Below are 23,360 nucleotides of genomic sequence, written 5' to 3' on the forward strand. Positions count from 1 at the left end.
ACATCGTAGCTTGTGCAATAAATTTATCTTGATAATTCATTGCACAGACTAGCACCTGATAGCATACTACCCCATCTTGGAAAGCCTGGGCCGTACAGGACCAATGCATTTTTCATAAATCACATTAAGAAATAAACTAACAGAAAATACTAAATACATATAAGACAGATTAATTTTGTTGACCACCAGTTGGCACTTGGATTTCCCAGACAACCTCAGCTTGAAAACTCATTCACTTCACCTAATACCAGGGATGACTGACCCCAAGGAAGCACGGAGACCTGGGGAGAATTGGCTCTGGATCAGTCTCCCTGACCCAGAGCTCAGTCTCCAAAGCTCCCATTCACTCCAGCAAAGGCTCTTCCAAAGTGGCTTTGGCTTTCATCTTTGCCTTGTGTCACTTCTGTGAGAGGCACAGACCCCTCATCCATCTTTTACCCAGTTGGTACCCAAAAACACCATTATCCACTCAGATACTGAACTCTTGTTCTTTGTATAAAATAAGCCTGTATTCCCATCTTGTTTACATGGTTGCCTTCAAAAAGTCAGCATGAGAAGCTATAAAGCACAGTGGAGGGAGTGCTGGAGAATATATCCAAAGCCTTGAATCTTGGCCTTGATTCTGCTACTTAATAAGCTGTGTGATCTTAAGGAACTGAACTTCTCTGAATACACCCTAGAAAGGTGAGAGCATGAGAACAGATCAGTTATTTCCAACCTTTATTAAGCAGTGAAACACTTCTAATTTTTTTCTAAGTGTAATATTAAGTGGAAGCCCAATTTAAAAATGAAAGTAGAGTTGTTCTAGATTCAGTAAGGGTTGGGGACCTAGTGGTCTAGTCGTTAAGATTCATGCTCTCACCACCACGGCCCCAGTTCTTTTCCTGGTCAAGTATCCACACCACTGTCTGTCAGTTTTCATACTGTGGTGGCTGTGTGTTGCTGTGATGCTGAAAGCTGTGCCACTGGGATTTCCAATACCGGCAGGGTCACCCATGGTGGACAGGTTTCAGCAGAGCTTCCAGACTAGACAGACCAGGAAGAAGGACCTGGCCATCCACTTGCAAAAAAATTGGTCATGAAAACCCTATGAATAGCAGCAGAGCACTGTCTGATAGAGCACCAGAAGGTGAGAGGATGATGCAAAAAGACTGGGCAGGGTTCCCTCTGCTGTCCACAGGCTCCCTAGGAGTCAATGCTCAGACCTCCCAGGAAATCATGGAGCTCCCTAGAGGTCTTGAAACATGGCATTAGTTCCAATGCAATATTCTATGGTTGTATCAATTAACTCAACAACAAGATAAATAAATGGAGATTTTCACACACAGACTTGTCAAGCACAAAAATCCTGCTGTCTATAAAATGGAGATGCCTCAGTTCTTGAAAAAAGACAAAAGATGAGAGCAGGTTGTGATTTCTATGGGGAACAACCTAGATTAGTATTGATAGTAGCAGCCGTAGATCACAGCAATTGCTTGAGTGGCAGGTTGGTTCACCGATACATTAAAGGAATACGCATTAAGTTTGAATTTGGTTACATGGACCAGGAAACCCAACTTGCAGTGGCTTGACCAAATAGAGAATTATTTTTTGCATAAAACAAGCCAGCCCTAGTTAGGCAACCTAGCACTCAAACAGCAAGTCCGAAACATTACCCAAGTCCTACTGCTTTTCTGCTTTGCATGTCCTGGATTTAGCTTTTGTCTTAACGGCTTCAATGTGGCTCTTGCTAGGAGGATAAACACAGCAGATCCTGCTTGAGAAGACTCTCTGCCTGAGAACGGGGACAAAACAAAACTCAGTCTGAGGCAGCCCACTTGTGACCATGAGGAAATGTTCCAACAACGACGAGGTGCTGGACCAAACATCCTTGAGCCACTGACTAACCACAGAAGCTACTAACCTGACTTCCCGCGTGTGTGTGTATGTGTGTAGGATTTATATATATGTAAGTATATGTGTATATGTATTTTATATATATTTTTAAGTCACTTTTGAGTTTTTTGTTACTCATTACAAAAATCATTGCTAAATCATTCATTCTCAACTTTTAGGTCAACCATAGCCAGAGCATGATAGACTTATCAGTGGTTTGAACAGAATGTGTGAGTTATCAACCTTGAAAATAAAAAGTCGAGGCTGAGATGCAGAAGTTGGGGGTGGGGGAGGGAAGAGGATAAAAGGAATAAAACGCTTACAGAGTATCATCTATAATAAATGTAAGATTAAGGTGTGTGTGTTATGAAATCTCCAATGGAATGAATGCAGAAGCAAAAAACAGGGAAATGAGCACGTTGTTATTGGACAGAGGGGAGGAGAGTTGGGAGCAGGGGATAAATCTTTACCATGGCCAGAAGTCAATGGACATTATTTAAAATCGTCTAACATATTTAAAATAATGCAAATCAGTGCTTCTAACCTTTAATGTGCAGGAGAACCACCTGGGGATGCTACTAAGACACAGACTCAGGTTCTCCAGGGGTAGGGAGTGGGGGACGGCACTCTTGCATTTCCAACGGTTCCCAGAGGGTGCCAGGCTGGTCCAGGACTGTGGGGAGCAAGGTCCCTAACGGCATCGCCAGCACCAAGGAGCAGGAATGGAGTCTCCAGAGCTGAACAGTCCTAAGTCACATGTGGAGTGTGGAAGGAACCGCGGTGTGTGTGTTGGTTTATATCTGTTTGAGCCTTGTTTATCTGATCTGACCAACGTAAGCCAACATTTATTGGAAAGGACAGTGTCTACATAGAGAATGTACATATTGTGAAAGTCGTCTCTCCTTGACTTTCAATGAAGATTTTACAGACAGTGATGAAGATGATGATAATAAAGATGCATCTTTCTTGCATAACAAAAAGGAGTTGCAGTAGACTTTTACATATTTTTCCAAAACTTGCCCTCACTGCCCAAAGCTCTAGCCCAGGTTTAGCTAGAGTGTGCTTGGCAGAAACGAGGCTTGGAAATGCAGAATTCCACAGCAGTAAACACAGCATGTTTGTTTATCTGCAACTATCAGAAAGTTCTCATGTAGCTTATTATAACATATATTAATATTAAAATAACCATTGTAAAAGCATAGAGAAATAATCAAAATAATTCTAAAACATCCACAATTGTTTTAAAAATCCACTTCTACATAGTGACATAAATTTAAATTTACAAAAATCATAATGAATAGTAATTTTCCATAGGAAGTACTTATTTGCTTTAAAAATAAATTAACCACAGATTCGTTAAATAACAAATGTCCTTAGCACATTTAAGGTTCAATTCAACTTAAATTTCACCCATATTCTCAGAGATATACATAAGTAATTATGAGCATATTCTCAGGGTCAGCTCTGCAAAAATACTTTGTAAAGAATTGAGCCGGTCATTCAGATGGAATTTCTACAGATGCCAAACATTTGGAAGCATCTGAATGATCAATTCCATTTTCCATTTTTTGTCTGAATGTTCTTGCCTTTTGTAGAGTGGATATTGCCAGAGTATATATGTCAGTTTCTCAAAACTGAGTGCCTTTTAAAAGATGGAGGAAATTATATTTATCAAACCCCTGCATATGGGACTATTCTTTCACAAACCTGCTAATCATAAGGGTTCAAATAAAAGTCAAAACTGTAAAGAGCTCTTTTACTTCTTGTACATACAAATTACATCAGAGAAAAACTGGGCCCAACGGAAGCTACAACTTTGGGATTGATATAAATTTGTTTCCATCACTATTTTCCATCACTCTGTGATTTCAACCTGCTGACGATACAATGGAATTTCTTCCTATTGTTGTGTGTGCATGAAATTCATCATTAGAAATATTCATCCAGATTTGAGGAAGAACACAATCATAGGAAGTAAGAAGAGCTGTCAACCACTTTAAATAGCACCTATCAATTAATTTTAGCAAAAAAATCCCTCGAAAACTGTTAATTGCTAACACTTTAACTAGAAATGCCTTTAAAATTACAATAATCAATTCCAGGTATGGTTGTTTCGGTTCAGACCTTCATTAGCTTGACTGCATCCTCATTAACCCATGGTGACTGACAACATTTAGTGAGGGCCCTATCGAAGAAAGTCAGATATCAAAGATTCTGAATAATGAAACTGGATTTACTTTCTGCTACATATGTCCAGCTACCATTTTATAATATAAATGCAATATAATGTCAATTATTAAAATGTGCAAGGCAGTTAAAATATATTTTGATCTTGTAAAGTCACAGCAACTTAAAGACACAAAAGTAAAGTGCCCCTTTTAAAGATGGCATTTGCTGAATGGATGAATGAATTACCTCATGGAGGCTATAAAAGCTCCAAGTTCAAGTTTACATTCTTTTCTTCCAGTGTATTTTTAAATGCACATATAGAACCATACGTCACTGGGAGTGCTAATCTCAGGATGAAACAGTAAAGAAAAAGAGATAATTCTTTGTGAAGCTAGACTTTCTCTGCTCTCCAACCTCATCTCCACCTTCCTTCTGGCTGCCTCCTCTTTCACTGGGGTGACTGCGAGTGGCTGCTCCCATTCTCTAGATTTCAGTTCAAATGCCACCTCTTCAGAGACGACTTCTCCAAACACCTCAGGAAACGTGGGTTCCCCTCCCCCCTTGTCATCTCACCTCTGTCTCCGCATTTTTTTCCTTCTTCTTTGCACTTTTTGTAACTTGCTAGTATTTATCCTGTCACCCATCTGCTGGTGCCTACTCTCTCTCTGGACTGGGAGCAGCGTGGGGCAGGGACAGTCACCTCCTGTCAGTGGCATGGGACCTGCTGTAGCGCCTGACACACATGGAGCGCTCCACAACTCTCAGTAGAGCGACAGCCTTTGGCTGAAGGAATGGACGCATCAGCGAGTGAACGAATCAGAAGCCTCCTCACTGCTCTGTCTGCCGCTGGCCTAAACCCTGTTGGTCCATTCTCCATCCACTCTCAGAGTGATCTATGGAAAACATAAATCTGATCACGTCTGTTGCCAGCCCAGAGCTCTATAGTCACTTATCAGGAGAGTTCAAAGAACTTAGAATGGCCTCTTCTCTTTTCATTTTCTCCCTTACACTCTGCTCCAGAGAGGAACTCCTCAAATTTCTGAAATATGCTATGATCTTTCACACTTCGATACCCTTTCCCTCCTCACTGCCCCCTCCACCCATAAACTACCTCAACTCCAGCCCAACACACATGCACTCCACTCCACCTGGGCTCACTCACAGGCGGGGACACTGCCATGTGTGTCACCTCAACCAATGGCGGCTCTTACAGAAAAATTCTCGCCTCTATCGCCTGCACATCTAGGGACCTAAAACTGTGGCAGCTGGATGCGTGACTGAATCCAAGTGTCTCAGCATGGACTTCCCCTTCGCTGTTGGAGGGATAGAGCTGTTTTTGTTTGATGTCATATAAACTCCAAGTTCCATCTGGACCAGGAATCAGCTATAGCTGATGGGTGCTGAGTATCTACATCCCCTCTGTCGAACAGATTACATGGTAACAAGGCAAAACACCAGAGGAAGCAGTGCAGCCATGTCCAGTTGTCCCCATGACTATAAGTAAGGGTCGGGGGAGCAAAAACAGACTGTTCTTATAAATTCATGTCCCGAGCCAACCATACACAGAAATCATCTTCACCTACAGCAGGTTGCGTGCTACCTCAGATCGCAGCAGAAGCCCTTGCTCACTGGTGAGCCCTCGGCCACTGGTCTGAGTCCTTGTCCACTGGTCTGAGTCCTTGTCCACTGAGCTGAGCCCTTGGCCACTGGTCTGAGTCCTCGTCCACTGGGCTGAACCCTTGGCCACTGGTCTGAGCCCTCATCCACTGGGGTGAGACCCCAATCACTGGTCTGAGCCCTCATCCACTGGGGTGAGCCTCCGATCACTGGTCTGAGCCCTCATCCACTGGGGTGAGACCCCAATCACTGGTCTGAGCCCTCATCCACTGGGATGAGCCCCCAATCACTGGTCTGAGCCCTCATCCATGGGGGTGAGCCCCCAATCACTGGTATGAGCCCTCACCCACTGGGGTGAGCCCCCAATCACTGGTCTGAGCCCTCACCCACAGGGGTGAGCCCCCAATCACTGGTCTGAGCCCTCAGCCACTGCTCTGAGCCGTCACTCACTGGTCTGAGCCCCCAGTCTGAGCGCTGAGCACTGGCTGGTCTCGTGGACACTTAATAATTCAGGATATTTCAGTCCATTTTCTAACTATAGATTTTCTATGCAGCTGTGAACAAGTCACTGATTCTGCTGCCCCAGACACTGTAGGATTTGGATGATGCTGTCATTCACGGCATATTGTAAGAAATGATGAAATATAGAAAAAAGGACGTTTAGGACAGTACACATTATAAAAGATAGTTATAAATTTTTGATCAGTTGGTTTTTCAAAGTGTTTTAAACACGGTACTAAAAGGTTAACAGACATTTTATTATTTAATGTCCACAAAACTGAGGTAACAGCTACTCTTGTCACCTCCCTGTAGACATGAGGAAACCAGGCTCAAAGAGGTCATCTTGCCCAAGTTCACGCAGCAGTGAGAGGGAGTCAGAACTTGAGCTCATGTCTGCCTTTCGCAGCCACGCTGTTTTTGCTCCACGATGCTGCTTTCCTGACGGGCAGTGGAGATGAAGAAGCTGCCTCCTTCCCCTTTCCTGTAGTCATTCTTTCCATCCAGATGCACTGAGGTTCCCACCTCGGGTTTTGCATGCGCATGTCCCTCTGTCCAGCATGCTCCGCCCCATCCCTATGTGACAACTCCCCTCAACGTTTAAGTGAATTCCAAACATCACTTTTCCTGCAAAGTCTTCAGAGATAGCTCCCATTGGATATCATCTTTCATTATTAACAGTATATTGGTCATATTTTCACTATATGACACGTACTTTCTAAAGAGATGGTCCATGTTCGAATTATCTTTGAAATTCTACAACACTGGTATTCATAGAATAGGTGCCCAATAAATATGTTTCAGTAATGCTTTGTGAGCGTCTGTCAGTAAAAATACATACAAATCATATGCTGATTCAGTTTTTCAAAAATATTTTCTTTGTGTATACGATGTTCCTACGTGATACGAAGCATTGGTGATATAATGGTGAACCAGAGGCAGCCCCTGGCTGCAAGAACATGATAGACTAATGGAAGATACAGAAAAGCAACCTAGGATGTGCTCAGAAACTAAACGGACTAAATGAGGTTGGTGCACGATGGGAAGAAGCACTGGATACGAGGCTTTGGGAGGCCAGGGTGGGGTGAAGACTCAGTGTCTAAGGCAAGAACAAGGGTGAGTTACTCAGTGAAAGCAAGGGGCAGAAAGAAGGAAAGACAGCTGCCTGGACAAAGTGAGCAGTCTGGGCGAAGATCCCGGAGCAAGAATTTGTGACCAGCTCCGTGTGGTGGGAGCACAGATCTTGAGACTGACTGGGGCTGGCTTCCGAGAGACAAGCCAGTGCTGAGTCCTGAGTTTCTGTCCTGAGGATGGCACTCAACTGCTTTATGGAGGGAGAAGGAACATGACGAGAGGCCGCCCACAGCCTCCTGCACCGGTTAGCTGCTGGTGCACATTCCTCCCACCTAACGGCCCACTTGTGGGCCCCGGTCCCAGACTCTCAGCCAGGGGTTAAAAATTGTTTCTTCCTGAACTGCTTAACGGAAAGGAAAACTCATAACAAACATTAGTCTTCTAAAGGAAGCGTATTCCTGTATTCACATTGATCTGACCTACCCGTTGTGAAAGGACAAGCTGTTTTGTGCCGAATGTGACCAATGGCACATGGGCAGAAGGGATGTAGGCACCTCCAGGCCTGGCTCCCACGACTCAGCCAGATGCAGAGGACCCAGTGAGGACTCCCAGGTCCTCAGAAAGGGCGGAGCCTGAGTGAGGGCATGGACAGACCACCCCACCACATACTAGATTGTGACTTGAGAGAAATCTAGTTTTATTACATTAAGCCACTAAAATGTGTGGGTTGTTTGTGAGAGCAGCCATCTTACTCTAAAAAAGCACTACTTGTTTTGAGGATGTCTTTGGGACATGGCACTTTGGAAGTGCCTACATGACCCCAATCATTACGTGTGTCACTCTCGATTAGGATATTAGATCTCATGCAGAAAAAAACATCCAGGAAATATGCAGAATGTGGATACATTGGTGTTGTTCCTTGACATACTGACGACTGTATTTGGTTCAGATATTCCCATGGACTAATCTGACAGTTTATAAATTTGAGATGGACTTTTTGCCAAATAGGAGGGTCTTTTTTTAACATGTTGATTTGGGGTGTGTACATGTGAATTTATTCTCGTTGTTGCCATCAAAAGCTGTGAGATTGGAACCTCAAAGGGCAGGTCTCGTCACCGAGCCTGAAGACCTCTTCTTCAGCTGGATTTTATAACTGAGCTAGTTCCAAGGAACCAAGGAAAGTCCAGACTTCCTGTAAGCCTTTCCCCTATGAGTGGTCCTCTTCAGCTTGGCCATGAGACAAGAAAACTGAGCACCAGTACATCAGTCATGCCATCAAGGATCCCAAGCTTTTATAAAAACCTTTGGCTCGTGTCTCTTCTGGACTTCACTGCAAGGTGGTTTTGCAGATGCAAAAGCGCATATCAAGGAAAGAAAAGGGGGCAGGTGACCTATATATCCTAGAACAAGGGCTTCCTCTACACGTAAGGGAAAGAGTCAGGTAGAAATCTGTATTTCATTGATCCAGAATAGACTGCTAGCTAGCGTTCTCACATTATTACTTACAATGAGTCACATTTATTACATTTACGCTAGGAAGATTGGTCCTGTTAGAAAGCTCATCTTCCTAAATGCTTTCTACAGTTTCTAGTACATTACTAGCATACTAATAATATACCAGTAGTAAAAATAACAAAACTGATAAAAGTTACACATTAAGCAATATTTCTTTATAGCACATAATGTTATTCTTTCTGAAAGGTAATTGTTTTTCTGTCTAATAGGAGTTCAGTTAGATTGCTAAATGACCAGGATAATGGCTGAACAAATATAATAATTCATTTAAAAACACGTATTTAATACATGTCTATTTTAGAAGGCTTTGAAGGTAGTTAATATTCACTTCAAATAAAATATATACCTTTTTGCAAAAAGAGAAAAGTGATTGTAGTTGAAACATTGGAGCTTTATACTGTTTATAAATTGAGAAAATAACTTGTCTGTCTCACAACATAGATCTATAGTAAAAGTAGATTAAATGCAACTTTTCCCCTCTTGTTAGTTTTCTTTCTATGATCCAATGTAGTTTTCTCAGAAGGGAAACAAACTTAAACCCAGAGAAAGAAATTATTAGTTATTTCTTTGCCAATAGTGCTAGAATATAATTTGTTGCTTAATTTTCTCTCATATTTTTGAACATTTCATAGCAGAAAGTTTTTCACTTACTTACTAAATTATTTAATATGAATATATCACCTCTTCTTGCCTGAAAATAGATAGTGAAACTCATAGTGATTATTTAAACTTATAGTGAATTATCGCCAGCTTTTTGCAGGAACACTGTATTTTGTTGTTTTGGTAACAATCATAGAATTATATAGACTTCTACAGACTTCAGAGACCATCAAGTCCAACCACCTCATTTTACACAAAAAGAAGTGGAAAGAGTACACGATTTGCCAAACACAACTTCGCGTTTCCATGTAAACCAGTTTACATATACTTTGCTATGCCTTAACCAGCACAATTAATTTACCCAATCAGATTGTGTTAACAGCAGGTACAATGCACATATTTCTAATGACTGGAGAACGCCAAGGAGTTCATCCTGACAACACCATAAACTGGAAAACTCAGAAGAGATTATAAATCTCTGTTTTATTAGGTTGAAAAAGTCTGTAAAAACAGTTTATACAAAATGAGGGGCACCTACAGTCATTTCAGCACATAGCTTTGCAAAACTGAATGAATTAACACATGAATTGTCTGATCCTTAATTGCCAGATCTCGTGAATCTAAACACCAACAAGCTCCATTCTGTTGCTGCTGTTTATGCATCAAAGGTGGGCCGAAGTGTCGGCATACATGATGGAGTGGTAGGAAGGAGTCAGTCAAGGAATCCACTTGTCTGCCCCATTAAAAACTGCAAAAGGAAAAGGATAATATTAGTTACTAGCAAGGCTTCCTTGGTTGGTAGAATCTGGGGGGATACTTACTGGTAGTTTTTAGAAAAAAAAATGTAGCCTTCGATTTTGTAAAATACTGCCTAAAAGGAAAGATTCTATGTAAATTTAAAATAATATGAGATGAGGGTAATTTTTGTTTTCTTTTTCACCGCAGCAAGATTTTTTTCCAAAAACAATTTTACACCAAATTTTTTACCATAGAAACTTCGCATGCTTCTGTCACGCTGGACGCGCCCGGCTGCATGAGGGATGCCAAGCAGCGCGCAGGACCCTTGCAGTCAGTAGGCGTCGCTCTTGCAAGAGGAGCTTAAATCTCTTTTCACACACAGAAAGGGGAACGGGAAAGAGGAAAAATATCTCATTTTATCTGCCCGAGATCTGTTTGATTTGAATTTTTACTTTTTCTTGAGCATATCTTCACAGAAACGTTCACATTTTAGTTATATTGCTTGCAAAGAAAAATGCTCTTGCTTTCCAAGAGAGCAGAGTATAAATACCTACCCCTAAAAGGTGTGTGTGTGTGTGTGGGGGGGTTAGATGACCACATTTTAGTATCTTCCATCGTATTCCATTCACCCCACTCTTACTCTGCCGCTTCCTCTTCCTGAGGGAAGAGACCTAGGCAAAGTAGGGAGACAGAAATAGAGACAGACACAGAGAGGCAGAGAGAGGGTTCCTCCGGGGCTGGAGCCCGGCGACCCGCGCGCCTGCAGCCTCTCGCGCCGTCGCCGCCGCGTGGCCGCCCTTCTAATGGGGAGGATTTAATCCTCGCCCACGCTCTCCCTTTCTGGGACCGCACTTAGGACACCTTTCCCAATCAGATCACTGGCTTGGAGGATGTCCAGCTGTTGCCCAGAAAGCGCCAATAAAATGGGAAAGCGTGCAATTGATAGATAATACATTTTACAAGAAAAAAAATAAAGGAGATAAATTGTTGAGCTCTTACAAATGCGCCCGACTACGGCCAAAGAACCAAAACTTTCTGAAAGACAGAGGCTGGAGCGAAGGGCCCCCGGGAGGGTCCCTGCGGGCATTTGCAAGGAAGGGGGTAGCGACCAGCCTGCCCAGAGGGGCTGCGGCCCGTCCTCTCGCGTGGGTTGTGGGGGGTGTGGTCCTGCCAGGCAACTGTGTGCACCTGGAGTTTCCCCAGCGCCGCCCTTCCCGACCCTGACCTCAGCCCTGCCCCGGGGGACCCTGCCTCGGGACTGGCGCTCGGGTCCTAGTGGCCCCCAGCCGCCCGGCAGATTCCTCCAAAACCGGCAGCCTCTAATTGACTTATTAAATGTCGAGGCAATCAAGCAGCTCCTTTTTTAATAGCCCGAGATCTACATTTAGACAAAAACAGATCCGAGTTCCTGGTAAAGGCGTTTTCTTCTCATCCTGTCATAAGTGACAGGAACGGAGGGAAATAGACTGAGGGGGAGAAGGGGGGTGAGGGGTAGGGAGGAGGGGACGGGGGAGGGGAGGGGACGAGGGAGGAGGGGGGCGGGGGAGCGGGGGGGCGGGCCTGGTGGGGAGAGGTGGGAGGAGATGCGGTGGGGGGGGTCTGACGAACACGCGCGGGGTACCGACATTTCAGCGCCTTCTAATTAGGGCCGCGCGGAGCCCTCGGGGACCCGCCTGACGTCGGCGCGCGGGGATAAGAAGGGCCCCGAGGTCCGAAGCGGGATCGGCACCGGTGCACCCAGGCGGCCGCGGTCCAGCTCCGAGCGCCGCGCCAGTGCGTCCGCCCCGCGCGTCCAGTGCGCTCCGCAGGCCGGGCGACGCCGGGCATGGAGTAGGGCGCGCGGCGGCTCCGGGGGGGACAGACGCCGGGACAGACGCCTGTCCAGGACGCCCGCGGCTCCGGTGGCACAGGTAACCGGCCGGGCTCGGCGCGCAGGTGGTTCCGCGGGCGGCGCCAGCGGTCGAGGGCCGAGAGGCTTCTAGAACTTGGCATAGCGGGCCGCCGGAGCGAGGGTCCGGGCACTGGGGCTCCTCGATGGGGTTTGGGGACACCGGGCCAGGGGCGGTGGGCGACCGCCACACAAAGGCGCTGCTGGAAACTTGAGCGCAGCAGCCGGCCGGGCGCGCGGCCCCCACTCACCCGAGCGCGCAGAGCTGCTCTCTCCGAGGGTGACGGGTGCGCGGGCCAGACCGCCCCGGACGCGCGTCCTCCTCCAGGAGGGAGAGGGGTGCGGGCCGCACCCCCAGACGCGCACCCCGCGGGGTCTCTAAGGTTAGAGAAAGTTGTGCCGGTGCCCGCGCTGCGAAGTCGGGCCTTCGTGCCCTTGCGAGGAAAGTTCGGAGACCGGCGGCGGGGGCGGGACGCGCCGGGCACTGAGGCTCCGCTCCCGTAGTCGCAGCGGTGGGACCTCGGGCGGGCCCTCGCGGAGCCCGCGGCTCAGCCTCCCGCCGCCCCCTGCTCTGCCTGCCGGGCCCGGGACTGTGCGGGGCGCCCCTCCTGGGGGTCCGCGGGGGTCCGCCGGTGTCCGCAGGGATTGGCACGGGTTCTCCGGATCCGCGGGGGTCCTCGGGGGTCAGCGGAGGCCCTCGGGGATTAGCAGGGTCCGCGGGGGTCCTCAGGGGTCAGTGGAGGTCCCCAGCTTCCGCAGGGATTGGCGGGGGTCCTCAGGGTCAGCGGCAGTCCCCGGGATCCGCGGGGGTCCTGGGCGGTCCTGGGCGGTCTCCGGAGGTTCTCCGGGGCCGGGGCGTCCGGACCGGCCGCGTCTGAGCGGGAGTGGCCTCGCCCAGCCCCCGCCCCGCTCCCCGCCCCCGCCGGCCCGCCCACTTTCTCCCCGGTCCCCCACCCCTGTCCCTGCAGCGCGTGGGATTCTCCAGCCGGCGGCGAGCGCACGATGCGCGGACCCGGGCGCCCCCTCCTCCTGGGGCTGCTGCTCGTGCTGGGGGCGGCGGGGCCCGGCCGGGGAGTCGCGGAGCCCCGGGAGGCCGCGGACGGGCAGACCCTGCTGCGGCTCATCGTGGAGATCGTCCAGGAGCTCAGGAAGTACCAGTCTGGCGAGGCCAAGAGGCCGCCGCTGTGGGGCCAGGAGGACTACGCGCTGGGCCGCAGGGAGGTCGCGGACTACGGGGCGGATCCGGAGGAGCAGAGAGTGGGTGAGCGCCCTGCCGGGTGGTCGTGGGGACAGGTGGCCGCGTCCAAGGACTTCTCCGTGTGTGTGCTGTGTAGACGGAACCCGGCATATCTGTCTGTCTGTCCTGTCTCGGGAGACACTGGAAGAATTCGTATTTGCTTGGAAATAGAATTGTCTTTGAGAAAACATTTTAAAAAGATAAATCCATCTCGATTGTTTAAAAAAACTAGGAAATATTTTTGTAAAAAGAAGAAAATAGCAAGGCGGTGCATGATGGCGGGCAGGCAACTCCCCCTAGTGCAGTGCGCGGAGACACGCGTCCTTACCCGGGTCGGTAATGCCGGCACAGAGCTGTCATCTGTTATTTTGGAAATGGAAGTATTTTCAGCAAAGCAGTTTCAACTGAGGCAGAAATGTTTCAGCTCCCCGCCCCCCCCAACCCATGGCAGAGCCTTCCCAGAGCCGCTGCCCCACGGGAGATTTCCGAGGAAGGCGTGCAGGCGCTAATGCTTTCATGACACAATTAGGTCAAATATGATAAGGTCAGTTTTCTATAGGCTGACTCAAGTTAGGAGAAAATGAAGAATGACATTCGGGAGATGTCTGAACCCGGCAGTGAGTGAGATTCGGATGGAATGTTCCGACTTCCAATGAGGAGTATTTGTGGTAAAATGAGTAAGTCCAGCCATATACAGTCATAGCTAAGTTGCTAATTACTAGCTACAGGTGAGTCAAGAATGGTTACAGATGACTGTCAGGAAGCAGGAAGGCTGAAGTCGGAGCACGAGAGGGAGGCACGGCTTGACCCCTGGCAGCCCCGTGCGTGGGGACAGAGGCGGGCCGGCAGGGTCTCCCGGGGATTCAACCTTCCTTATAAGCCGGGTTCAAGTCTGTTTCCGCGCATTTACACCAGCCTTCCTAACAGGTGTTTGAAAGCATTCAATTCTTTTTCTAAATATATACCTCGAAAAAGTACAGTCCTATGGCAGACTTTTTGTTTGAAGGATCAGGTTTTCTTCATAGAACTCTGAGAGGTTGTGGGATTTGATTCCCAAGCTCTCCAAACTGCAAGTGTCTAAAAGTGACTTATTTACTGGAAGCTAACTGTCAACACACACACACACACACACACACACACACACACACCTTTTTTCACCTCACAGCTTGATGATCACTGTCTCTATCCTAGTGGTAGAGATTGGACAGATGATGTTGGAGCTTTGTGAGTAGTTAATACTATTTGAAGAAAACACGTCTCTGAGTATGTCTTCACCTTACATCATATACAACCACTGAGGGCTCCACTCTGCTTGGTGTGGTGTCACATGGCTAAAGCAGCGTGTCCCATAACTTTAACATTCACTTAAGATCACATGAACAAAACACTTCTTTCAGGCAATACAATAATTAATTTCTTTCCCCTGAAACAGAAATTGTTCCTCGAGACCTAAGGATGAAGGACAAGTTTTTAAAGCATCTTACAGGTCAGTTTTCTCCCCGTCCCTTCCGCTCTGCCCGGCTCCTCACAGCCCGTGAGCCCTCACGGTCTGTCTCTCCTCCCGTGTTCCAGGTCCTCTTTATTTCAGTCCGAAGTGCAGCAGACACTTCCACAGACTCTACCACAACACCAGAGACTGCACCATCCCGGCATGTAAGTGACAGCCTCTGAGCTGCTTTAGAAATGCGGGGCAGCGAGGGTGCGGTTCTCGTGTCCTTTTCCTTACCTAAAACAGGCGCCTGCTGTCTGGAACTCAGTTCTGCTAACATAGATTCCTTCTTAACTATGGAGTCAAGGGCTCGGGGGACCAGACCACTGAAGGAGAAACCTCCATTCTGTTAGTGCCAAACTGAAAATTATTTACATTCACTGGCATCAGTCAACTCTTGGAAGGGGCTGAACTCTCGCATTCACGTTTCCTTTTCTGAATTCTGGCATGCTCCCTGCGTTTGTGTCTGCTCGAGTGTGACAGTTAGACCAGTGTGGAGCATGAGCTGTTTCGGTGGCCACTGCGGAGGGCTGTGATCTGCACATCAGGAGTCAGTGGACCGGGGCCATGCTGGTAGCTTTCCTGACCATCGCCACTGCCCTGACCAGAGACCCTTGGTGTCCGTCAGTAATTATAACCTCATCACCCAGAATTTTATTGCTATTTCAAAATCCTGCTCTGCTGGTTGGCTTCCTCCCTAATCAGAAGGTTGTCCTTCTCCATCCAGCTCTCAGCTGTGACTTTCTGGGTGTTTCTCCATAACAAAATGTATTTTATTTCCCCCAAAGTGGCTCCTTGTACAAAACACATAACGAGAACAAGTGACTTATTAGCTAGAGTGACATCTGAGAGCCCTGGACTGGCTTTTTCTGCAGGGACTACAACTTTCATTTCCGTTGAGGCTCATGGGATGACAGCCCTGCAGACGCAGCAGACCCCCTTGCAGCTGGATCTTCCATGATCCAGAGGGCTGCAGACTAGATCTGCCTGTCCTCCCTTCAAACAAATAAGCCTTTTACTTGAAGTGGAAGTTTTTTCTGCTTGGGCAGCAAAGTTACCCCGAATAGTAACAGCTGTCTTTATGGAGCTGCCTGTCTGGGCGCATCAACGAACTTGCCAGGCAGGCAGAGCGCCACCTTTCCAAGGGGGCCGAGGCTCTCTGCGTTAAAGCTGTCTTGGGCATAGGGAGCGCCAGTCTGGGCCCAGCGGCTGCTCCTGGAGGGACACCAGCAGCACAAGCGTCCCTCGGAGCTGTGTTTCTGTATTTTTCAAGCCCTATGCCTCAGTCCTACCCTCTCATCCAGGCCCCATGGGCCTGGGACATGTTACTCCTCTATTTCCTTCCTCTGAAATGGAATCACCTTCTGTTTGAGAATTAACCTGCTTCCTGGGTCCAGAGAATCTTCTCATATTTATTGTTTAAATGTGTATACATTTTTATATTAATATTGTCTTACAATAATAGGTTTAGAATTTAGATCATAGATTCTAAATTCAAGAGTGACCTTTGGGGTCATTACTTCTGATCCTTTCATTTGTGGATGAGGAACAGGCCACACGCCTCCTCTGCCAGTCCTCCTCCGGGACCTCATGTGTGCCCACATTTGCTGCCCCCTTTTGCTCACGGTCATTCAGCTGCATGCCACCAAGCGATGTGACCAGGACCCTTGCGCCTCCTCCGGGCCTCAGAGGGGTGGAAGGCCCACAGACTGGTGCTCTGGGATGAGTGGCTGTCCATGCGGTTTCTACCTCTTAGCCCACAAAGCGCTGGAGAGCAGAAGCGGGACCACTTGTATACAACAAACTTCCTAGAATCCTGGAAGGTCAGAACTGAGAGGAACCGAGAGCCTCTTACTCAAAGTGTGGTCCCTGGGGCTCCTTGGAAGCACAGGTACTTTAAGTCCCGCCCAAACCTGCTGAACAAAACCTGCACCTTAATAAGATCCCCAGATCCTAGTACATCAGGGTTGGAGAGAAATGGGTTGAGTGGATTGTGGTCAACTTGAGGATCTCTCGACATGTCACAATGGAAGTAGTGACCTCGTGCTCGCAGAATCCGCTGCGTCCACATGTGATCCTTTTAGGAAAACTACATCCTAGAAAGTGTGGTACAACTGAGGAAGAGCCAAAGAGCCAGGAATTCAGGGGACCCTACTTCCAGCTGTTGGATCATTTTATCCTTTGAACCCAAACTGTTATGTCCTCTAGGTATTTGGGAGGTGTGCTTTTAGGAGTAGAGTCAGCTGCTGGTCTAACATGTACAGATTTATTGTTGTCAATTACTCATCCATTCAGAATTTCAGTTCAGTATGAACTCTTCCATTTCTAAGTAGGATTTTGTGACTCTTGAGAAGTAAACTTTAGTGATTTATAAACTGCTGCCGCTTTCCACAGAACTTCCTTCTGGGGAAATTCCTTGGTGACTGTGACCCCTGAACCTCACTTGTTTTCTGTGAGGTGGACTTGTCGGGGTAATGAGAGGAAATTGAGGACGATGTCAGGGAAAGTCAGTCTGCACCCAGAAGTGAGCTCATCGCTTCCTCTCCTCATCCAGCCCAGGTCCTTCTGCTCTGCTACTTGACCGTTGACCCACTTTCTTTACAATTTTTATGCAGAAGGCTTTATGTTACGATCAACTCAAGTGGGGACTCAGCCTGCACATGACCCAGGAGTTAAGTGACAGAGGCCGTGGGAAGACTGTCTGCTGGGAGAAAAACTAAAGCTGTTCCGATGACCCCAGCAGCCAGAGAGAGACGAACGGGCAGGGCAGCCGGGCGGGAGACCGTGTCTGCCCATCCTCCCCTCTGCAGCCCCCGGGGTTGTTGTTTAACCCCTGCCCTGTGGCATGGAAGCCCCCGAGTACCACAAATTGTTACATCAACCACATGGAGCCCACGATTGCAGGTGGCAGTCTCCGTCCCCTGCCAGGGAATTCAGACTATTTAAGAAATAAATGGCTTTAGCAGTTGATATCCTTATTAAAAACATGCTATTTATTTAAGAGCTGCTGAGGTACCTGACTTATGTGGGTCTGTGATTTATTTTCACTGTAGACTATAAAAGATGTGCCAGGCTTCTCACCCGGCTTGCTGTCAGTCCAGTGTGCATGGAGGGATAAGGTAAGCTGACGCGGAATCATGTCGGCACAGACACCAAACACGGGAATCCCGTTTGGGACATGAGAAATTCACGAGTTTAGAAACTCATTCTTTGGCTAAAGTGGCCTTACTTTGAGTAAGGTTGACATTATGCTCAAAATATCTCCAAATATTGGCCATCAATAAAAGGTGCCCCTGCTGGCCTGTACACAGCCCCGTGTGGAGACAGTCCCTGTAAACAGTTCCTATGACGACACCTGGCACCGAGCGTGTGTGAATTTGAAACATGGCCCATTAGTAACTGATGCGAGCACACGACCTTGTGCGTAAATTAGGGTGCCTATCTGGAACCACGCTGTTCACAGGGCTTCCACTCCCCCAGTCACACTCATACCTGAGCATATGACTAACCATACCTACACAGTGTATCGATATATCTGGGAAATGTTTGCGTTGGGTTCTGTCATTATGCCAATAAGCTTATAAAGAATAGCTAAGAACAGCTATCCTCTTTAAATGTCCCTATCAGTTATTTTTTCATAGCCTCTAATGGTAAAAATGTCAACGCACATCAAGAGTTTATGAACTAAGCTTTCTACCTTGGCCTCCTGAGGGCGGATACGTAACATGTAACACCCACATCAGCCACACAGTCAACGGAAGGACTGAAAGGTTTTATTTTCCTGACGCAATGCCACAGAGTTCAGTCACAAGACTGTAATTTCATAAGTTCGTACTTACTGTGTGTGTCTTGTGCTGGGCACTGCCGGATGCCAAGTCTGTCCCCACAGACAAGACATGGTCCCAGAAAACGTATCAGCTGTCCAGAAGCATTAACAGACAAGGGACTGTTCTGCTGTCCTGTTTCGGTGGTCACTCTCACGTCCCGTGAGTGGATGAGGGAGCACTGGTCTTTCACACAGACTTGCTCACTGGACAAGGCAGTGCTGATGAAGGCCTAGCCAGGCACAGGGGGAGTGGAGCCAGCCCTGGCGCTCCAGGATGGGGCACGTGTGGGGAGCCACCAGAGGCAGGACCCACGCTGTCCTTAGCGCTGTCTTCTCCCCGTCAGAAGTCCCGCTAACAAACGGAGGGACAACAGCGGGGCTCGGCGAAGGGCGTGGTTGATGGAGGCCGTGATACCACATCTTACACAGGTTCACTGGAACTGTCATCGCACTTCTTATTTGGGGAAGGGAAAGCATGGTTTTTAATGCCAAAGCTGAGAAATGCCGTGCGTTAACGTGCCACCCACCTTCAAGTCTCCTCTGGATACAGTCCATTTCCTCTTCCACTGCCCACATGCCACACAGAAAAGACTTTCTTTTTAAAGCAGTGAATGGATTCTTTAAGTCTCCCAAAGTGAGATGCTAGAGGAAATGAGAACGTTATTTTTATTTAGCATTTCTTTATACCAGAACACCAGTTTCCAGAAACATCCTTGGAGAACAACTTCCATTTCCCCACAAGTGGGGAGACTGAATGCCCCATGGCTACACCCCTGGAGGGACGACTCCGGCTACAGGCTTCCATCTCTACGCCTGTTAACTGGCCAGCTGCTTCCCACAGGTGACCGCTCCTGGAGAGACAGCTAGTTGTCCTTACAGGAGCAAGATCAGCATCATGACCAAGGAGACTCACGCTCATGTGCATTCACCACCGAGCTGGTCCTACCTCTGCATCAGTCTCAGGATGGGCACATCAGGGCTTTGCCAAATGCAACATGGACACTTAGGGAAAAGCCAAAAACAAAAGGAGTCCAGGCACGTAGAGTCATGTGCCCTTGGACTGGCATTGGTAACTGATGCTGCTTCTGCATCACGCCCTCCCTGAACCCCCAAATCTGAGTCTCACCAGGCAGTGGAGACTAAAGATAGAAATGTGCCCACAAGTGTCGACTCCCAAAAGGCCGCCATGCCCGACAGTCACACTTGTCACAACTGTAACTGTGTTCATTTTAGCCAAGAAATGGGTGAAGTTTAAAACAGGCATTTCTGCTAGCTATAATAATTTCGTAACATTTTTACAAGATTAATTTCTTGTAATTCCAGAAGTTTTAAACTGCAATGGCAAACTCTGAACTGGTTGGTCCAACAGTGTAGACAGTCAGGGCTTCTCTGAACCCTGCAGGCTGTTAGCACATTGGTGAGCGACCTCCTGGAGGGTAGAGCGCCCTGCAGTCCACTCTTCCAGCTGACGGCGGGTTTCCCCGTGTGGCAGTGAGCTGTGTCCAGACGCCCCTCCTCTGCTGTGCTCACGGGAAGGTGGCAGGCCAGGGCTGCAGATCACAGCCTCGTCTTCCTAAGGATGGAGTTTTCAAAGGGGTCCCCGCACAGGGACACTGCACACCTGCAGTCTCAGAGCAAACCCCTTTGCCCCCTTCTTCCTAAAGCTCATGGACTGATCTCCTCCGGCCGTTCCCAGCTACCCTCCCTCCCTCACACACACTTCTTTACCTGACCTCGGCTAAGCTACGTAAAAGCCTCCGCTCTGGACTATTTCAGAGAAACACAGTTTGAGTAACAAGTACAGGCTCAGTCTACAGAGTGAGCCTCATCTTAGTAACCTTGAAGCCCAACATTATCTTAAAAATTAATAAACAGCATACCAATGCTTCAGGTAAACCGCATGGAGTACTAGGAAACAGAGTTTATTCTTGCTGGTTTTGCAGATCCTCGTTCACTCTGTGAGGCCCGTCAGCGTCTCCCAGGATTGCCACCCACTGTCAATCAGTGAGACCAAATCACTGAGCATTTGACACGCACGCATCAAGACTAAGCACTGTTCTTAGACTTTAATAAGCATTCACCTGTACTCATGATGACTTTCATTCCTTTAGCTTAGCAGGCATGTACTAACTGTAGCACTAAGTTATTTTCCACAATAAAATAGACTACTTTTTGGAACATAGGAAATATACATGCAGACTGAGATTCCTTATGTTTATAACACGTTATGTCCCATAATTTAATGTACAGGTCTTCCAGAATGGCTAAGAGAGTGTGACCAGTTACGTGAAACCACATGTCTCTCGGCAGCGAGCAGAGCCGTAAGGAGACCCTGAGAAGTGCCTTGGAAACCCACAGGGACAGAGCCTGCTGCCTTCACGGACACAGCCTGTGAACAAGAGATTTATTTTTGCAGACAGACTCTTCCATAATCCCTTTAACTTGAGTTTTGTGTGTTGTCGACGCTGTTTGCGGATGTATGTTCAGTAAATCAGTGTGACAGATGCACTGGCCACTCGCTATCTTACAGGACAGAAGCAAGCGCAGGCCTACAGGACGCCGGAGAAAGACACTTCATTTTCCTGATTAGATAAACCACAAAGAATATTTCTTTAGAAACATAAGCAGAATCTGAAACTCTATTTTCATAAAGCATATGGTATGATTTAGTATTTTTTATTACTTTTACAATTAAATTCCCAGAGTATTATTTGGAACTGCATGAAAAATAAATAAAAAACCTTCAGTCGTGTTTTGGAGACTGTGGAGTGTAAATCTGTGAAATAAATCCAGGCTAATTTCATTTGCCCTTTGTACAATAAATGTGAAGTAGCATCCAGATACTGTCAATATGTAAATACTGTAAATAAAACACAAGTAATAAACGAAGTGTTTGTCATAAGGAAGTCTTCAAAGTGACTGTTTACTTCTAACAAGTTCACTCTTGGGAATTCACTGCGTACAAATCTGTGACGAGACTGCAGTACTGCGGATCGCCACAGGATATAAAAGGCACGACTAAGTGGAACGGGAGGGCCATGCGTCTGGTAAGGGACAACTGAGTCAGCATGTTTTAAAGGAGAGTCGACTGTACGGTGGTGACATAACTTCTTAGGACAGAACCTGACTTGGGCGGGAATGTTTCAAATGAGGTTCATCATATTTCCCTTATGGCCTAAACTAAGAGGAACCTCCAGACTTCGAGGCAGCTCCAGACTTTTACAGTTACAGGAAGACGTATTTTGTACACATCTGATTGGATCCAACTTAGAAAGACAAGTGAACTCAGCACCGAGTCTCTTTCCTCACATGACCCGTTTGGATCCAGCCAGACGCACAGGGGAGACACAAGTCCGAGGATCTGTGTTTAAGATAAACATGTCAACATTCAAGAACACCATCTGTTACGAACATAAAGGAACAGAGGAATAGGAAATGTCTCTGACTGGAAGACCAGGGCAGCCATACCTTGTCGAGTGTTCTGACTTAATCCTATCTTCGAGCTGCAGTTGATGACTTAACCTGTCCCTCAAGTTCTCCATGTCCTGGCAGTTTTCAGAGTATGGATCTTGCCGGTGATTCCACAGGGAGCCGGGCGCGGGATCAGCCGACCCTCTTCCCGTCCCTCTCCTCGGCCACCCCTGGGGCAGCGCTGCGAAAGCTGCCTTGCTTATCCTTCAAGGACAAGTGGGTTCAGGACTAACGCCCCCACCTGGGACCCTCACAACACTGAGGACTGGCGGCTCCACCACACCCAGAAGGGGTGCCCTGACGGCCGTCCCCTCAGCTGCTCCTCGGGTGGCGGTGGCCTGCCTAGACTCCGCATGAGGACTGATCCCAGGCTTTCAGGTCACCAACCACCAACGGGGATGAAGACAGGGTAGAGCACGCGGGGCCTGACTCAGGGTGCGGCTCCGTAGGTGCCACTCTCTGCTGACCGGGGGGTCAGGACACTTCGGCTGCAGGGCCTGAGCTTCTTCCATAAGTTGACATCACTGTGAGGGAAGCAATGGGCTTATTTTCATCATTTGCTTCCTAACACCGACGATAAATGTGCCCCTGGCATCACAGACCATTTGAAGGGACGAGAAAGGTCGTTTCCCAGGTCTCCTCACCGATCAGTGAGTAAGCAGGCGGACAGCAGACTGCACCTTAGCTGTGTCTGTGTCACTTCCCCAGCTTCTTTCAAAAACAGTCTTTTCTGACATATATCCATATGAATTTTAGACCAGTCATCTCGAAGTGCACCGAAATTACCTGTATTTGCCTATAAATTAAGCATGAATGAAAGAATACTGAACAGATTGACATTTAAGCATTCCAACATAAAAGTTTTCCAACTTTTTATTTTTCCCCACCTAAGCCCGTCTGTACTTGACATTTGGGTTACGTGCGCAGAGAAAGCAGACATTCCTCCGACTGCCCAGGAGATAAACCAGCATACAAGTGTCCTTCTTTCTGGATATGATTCAACTTCCAGAGGCAAAGTGGATCAAAGGGGAGAGAAAAACCTGATTTCCTTACCAAACGAGGCAGACAAAAACTAGGAGGTTTTTGTTAATTCCACGGATTTGTCTCTTTCCTCTCTTACACACAAGTGTGCACTCTGTGTGTAACACTCCTCATCAGGGTGTGAGCTCCTCTGAGAGGGAGCAGGGACTCGGGCACCGCCCATCACGTCGTCCACACTCCAGGGAAGAGGAGCAGCAGGTCCCTGAAGTCTCCCTGGGCTCAGACACTGACCTGGGCCTCAAAGGGGTGTTTTCCCTCATTACGTTCCACTTTGTTGTTCTACTATTTTGTGCCTGGGGAGAGTGGGAGGTTCAACCCGTCT

The 23,360-nt window shown here is 47.7% G+C and overlaps 1 protein-coding gene across 1 annotated transcript; it reads left to right on the forward strand.

Moving 5' to 3' along the window:
- The first annotated feature begins 12,945 nt into the window (after positions 1 to 12,945).
- Positions 12,946 to 17,818, forward strand: ALKAL2 (ALK and LTK ligand 2). The gene is made up of 4 exons (XM_058551890.1): positions 12,946 to 13,235; positions 14,644 to 14,697; positions 14,784 to 14,864; positions 17,754 to 17,818. Exons 1-4 carry the CDS (start codon positions 12,977 to 12,979, stop codon positions 17,816 to 17,818), a joined length of 459 nt encoding a protein of 152 aa, XP_058407873.1. The 5' UTR covers positions 12,946 to 12,976.
- The last annotated feature ends 5,542 nt before the right edge of the window (positions 17,819 to 23,360 follow it).

The sequence above is a fragment of the Diceros bicornis genome, chromosome 12, assembly GCF_020826845.1.
Source record: "Diceros bicornis minor isolate mBicDic1 chromosome 12, mDicBic1.mat.cur, whole genome shotgun sequence".
Lineage (NCBI taxonomy): Eukaryota > Metazoa > Chordata > Mammalia > Perissodactyla > Rhinocerotidae > Diceros > Diceros bicornis.

Coding starts and splice junctions, on each gene's coding strand:
- ALKAL2 (XM_058551890.1), top strand. CDS start 12,977: ATGCGCGGACCCGGGCGCCCCCTCCTCCTGGGGCTGCTGCTCGTGCTG. Junction 13,236..14,643: donor TCCGGAGGAGCAGAGAGTGG/GTGAGCGCCCTG, acceptor CCCCTGAAACAG/AAATTGTTCCTCGAGACCTA. Junction 14,698..14,783: donor GTTTTTAAAGCATCTTACAG/GTCAGTTTTCTC, acceptor CCCGTGTTCCAG/GTCCTCTTTATTTCAGTCCG.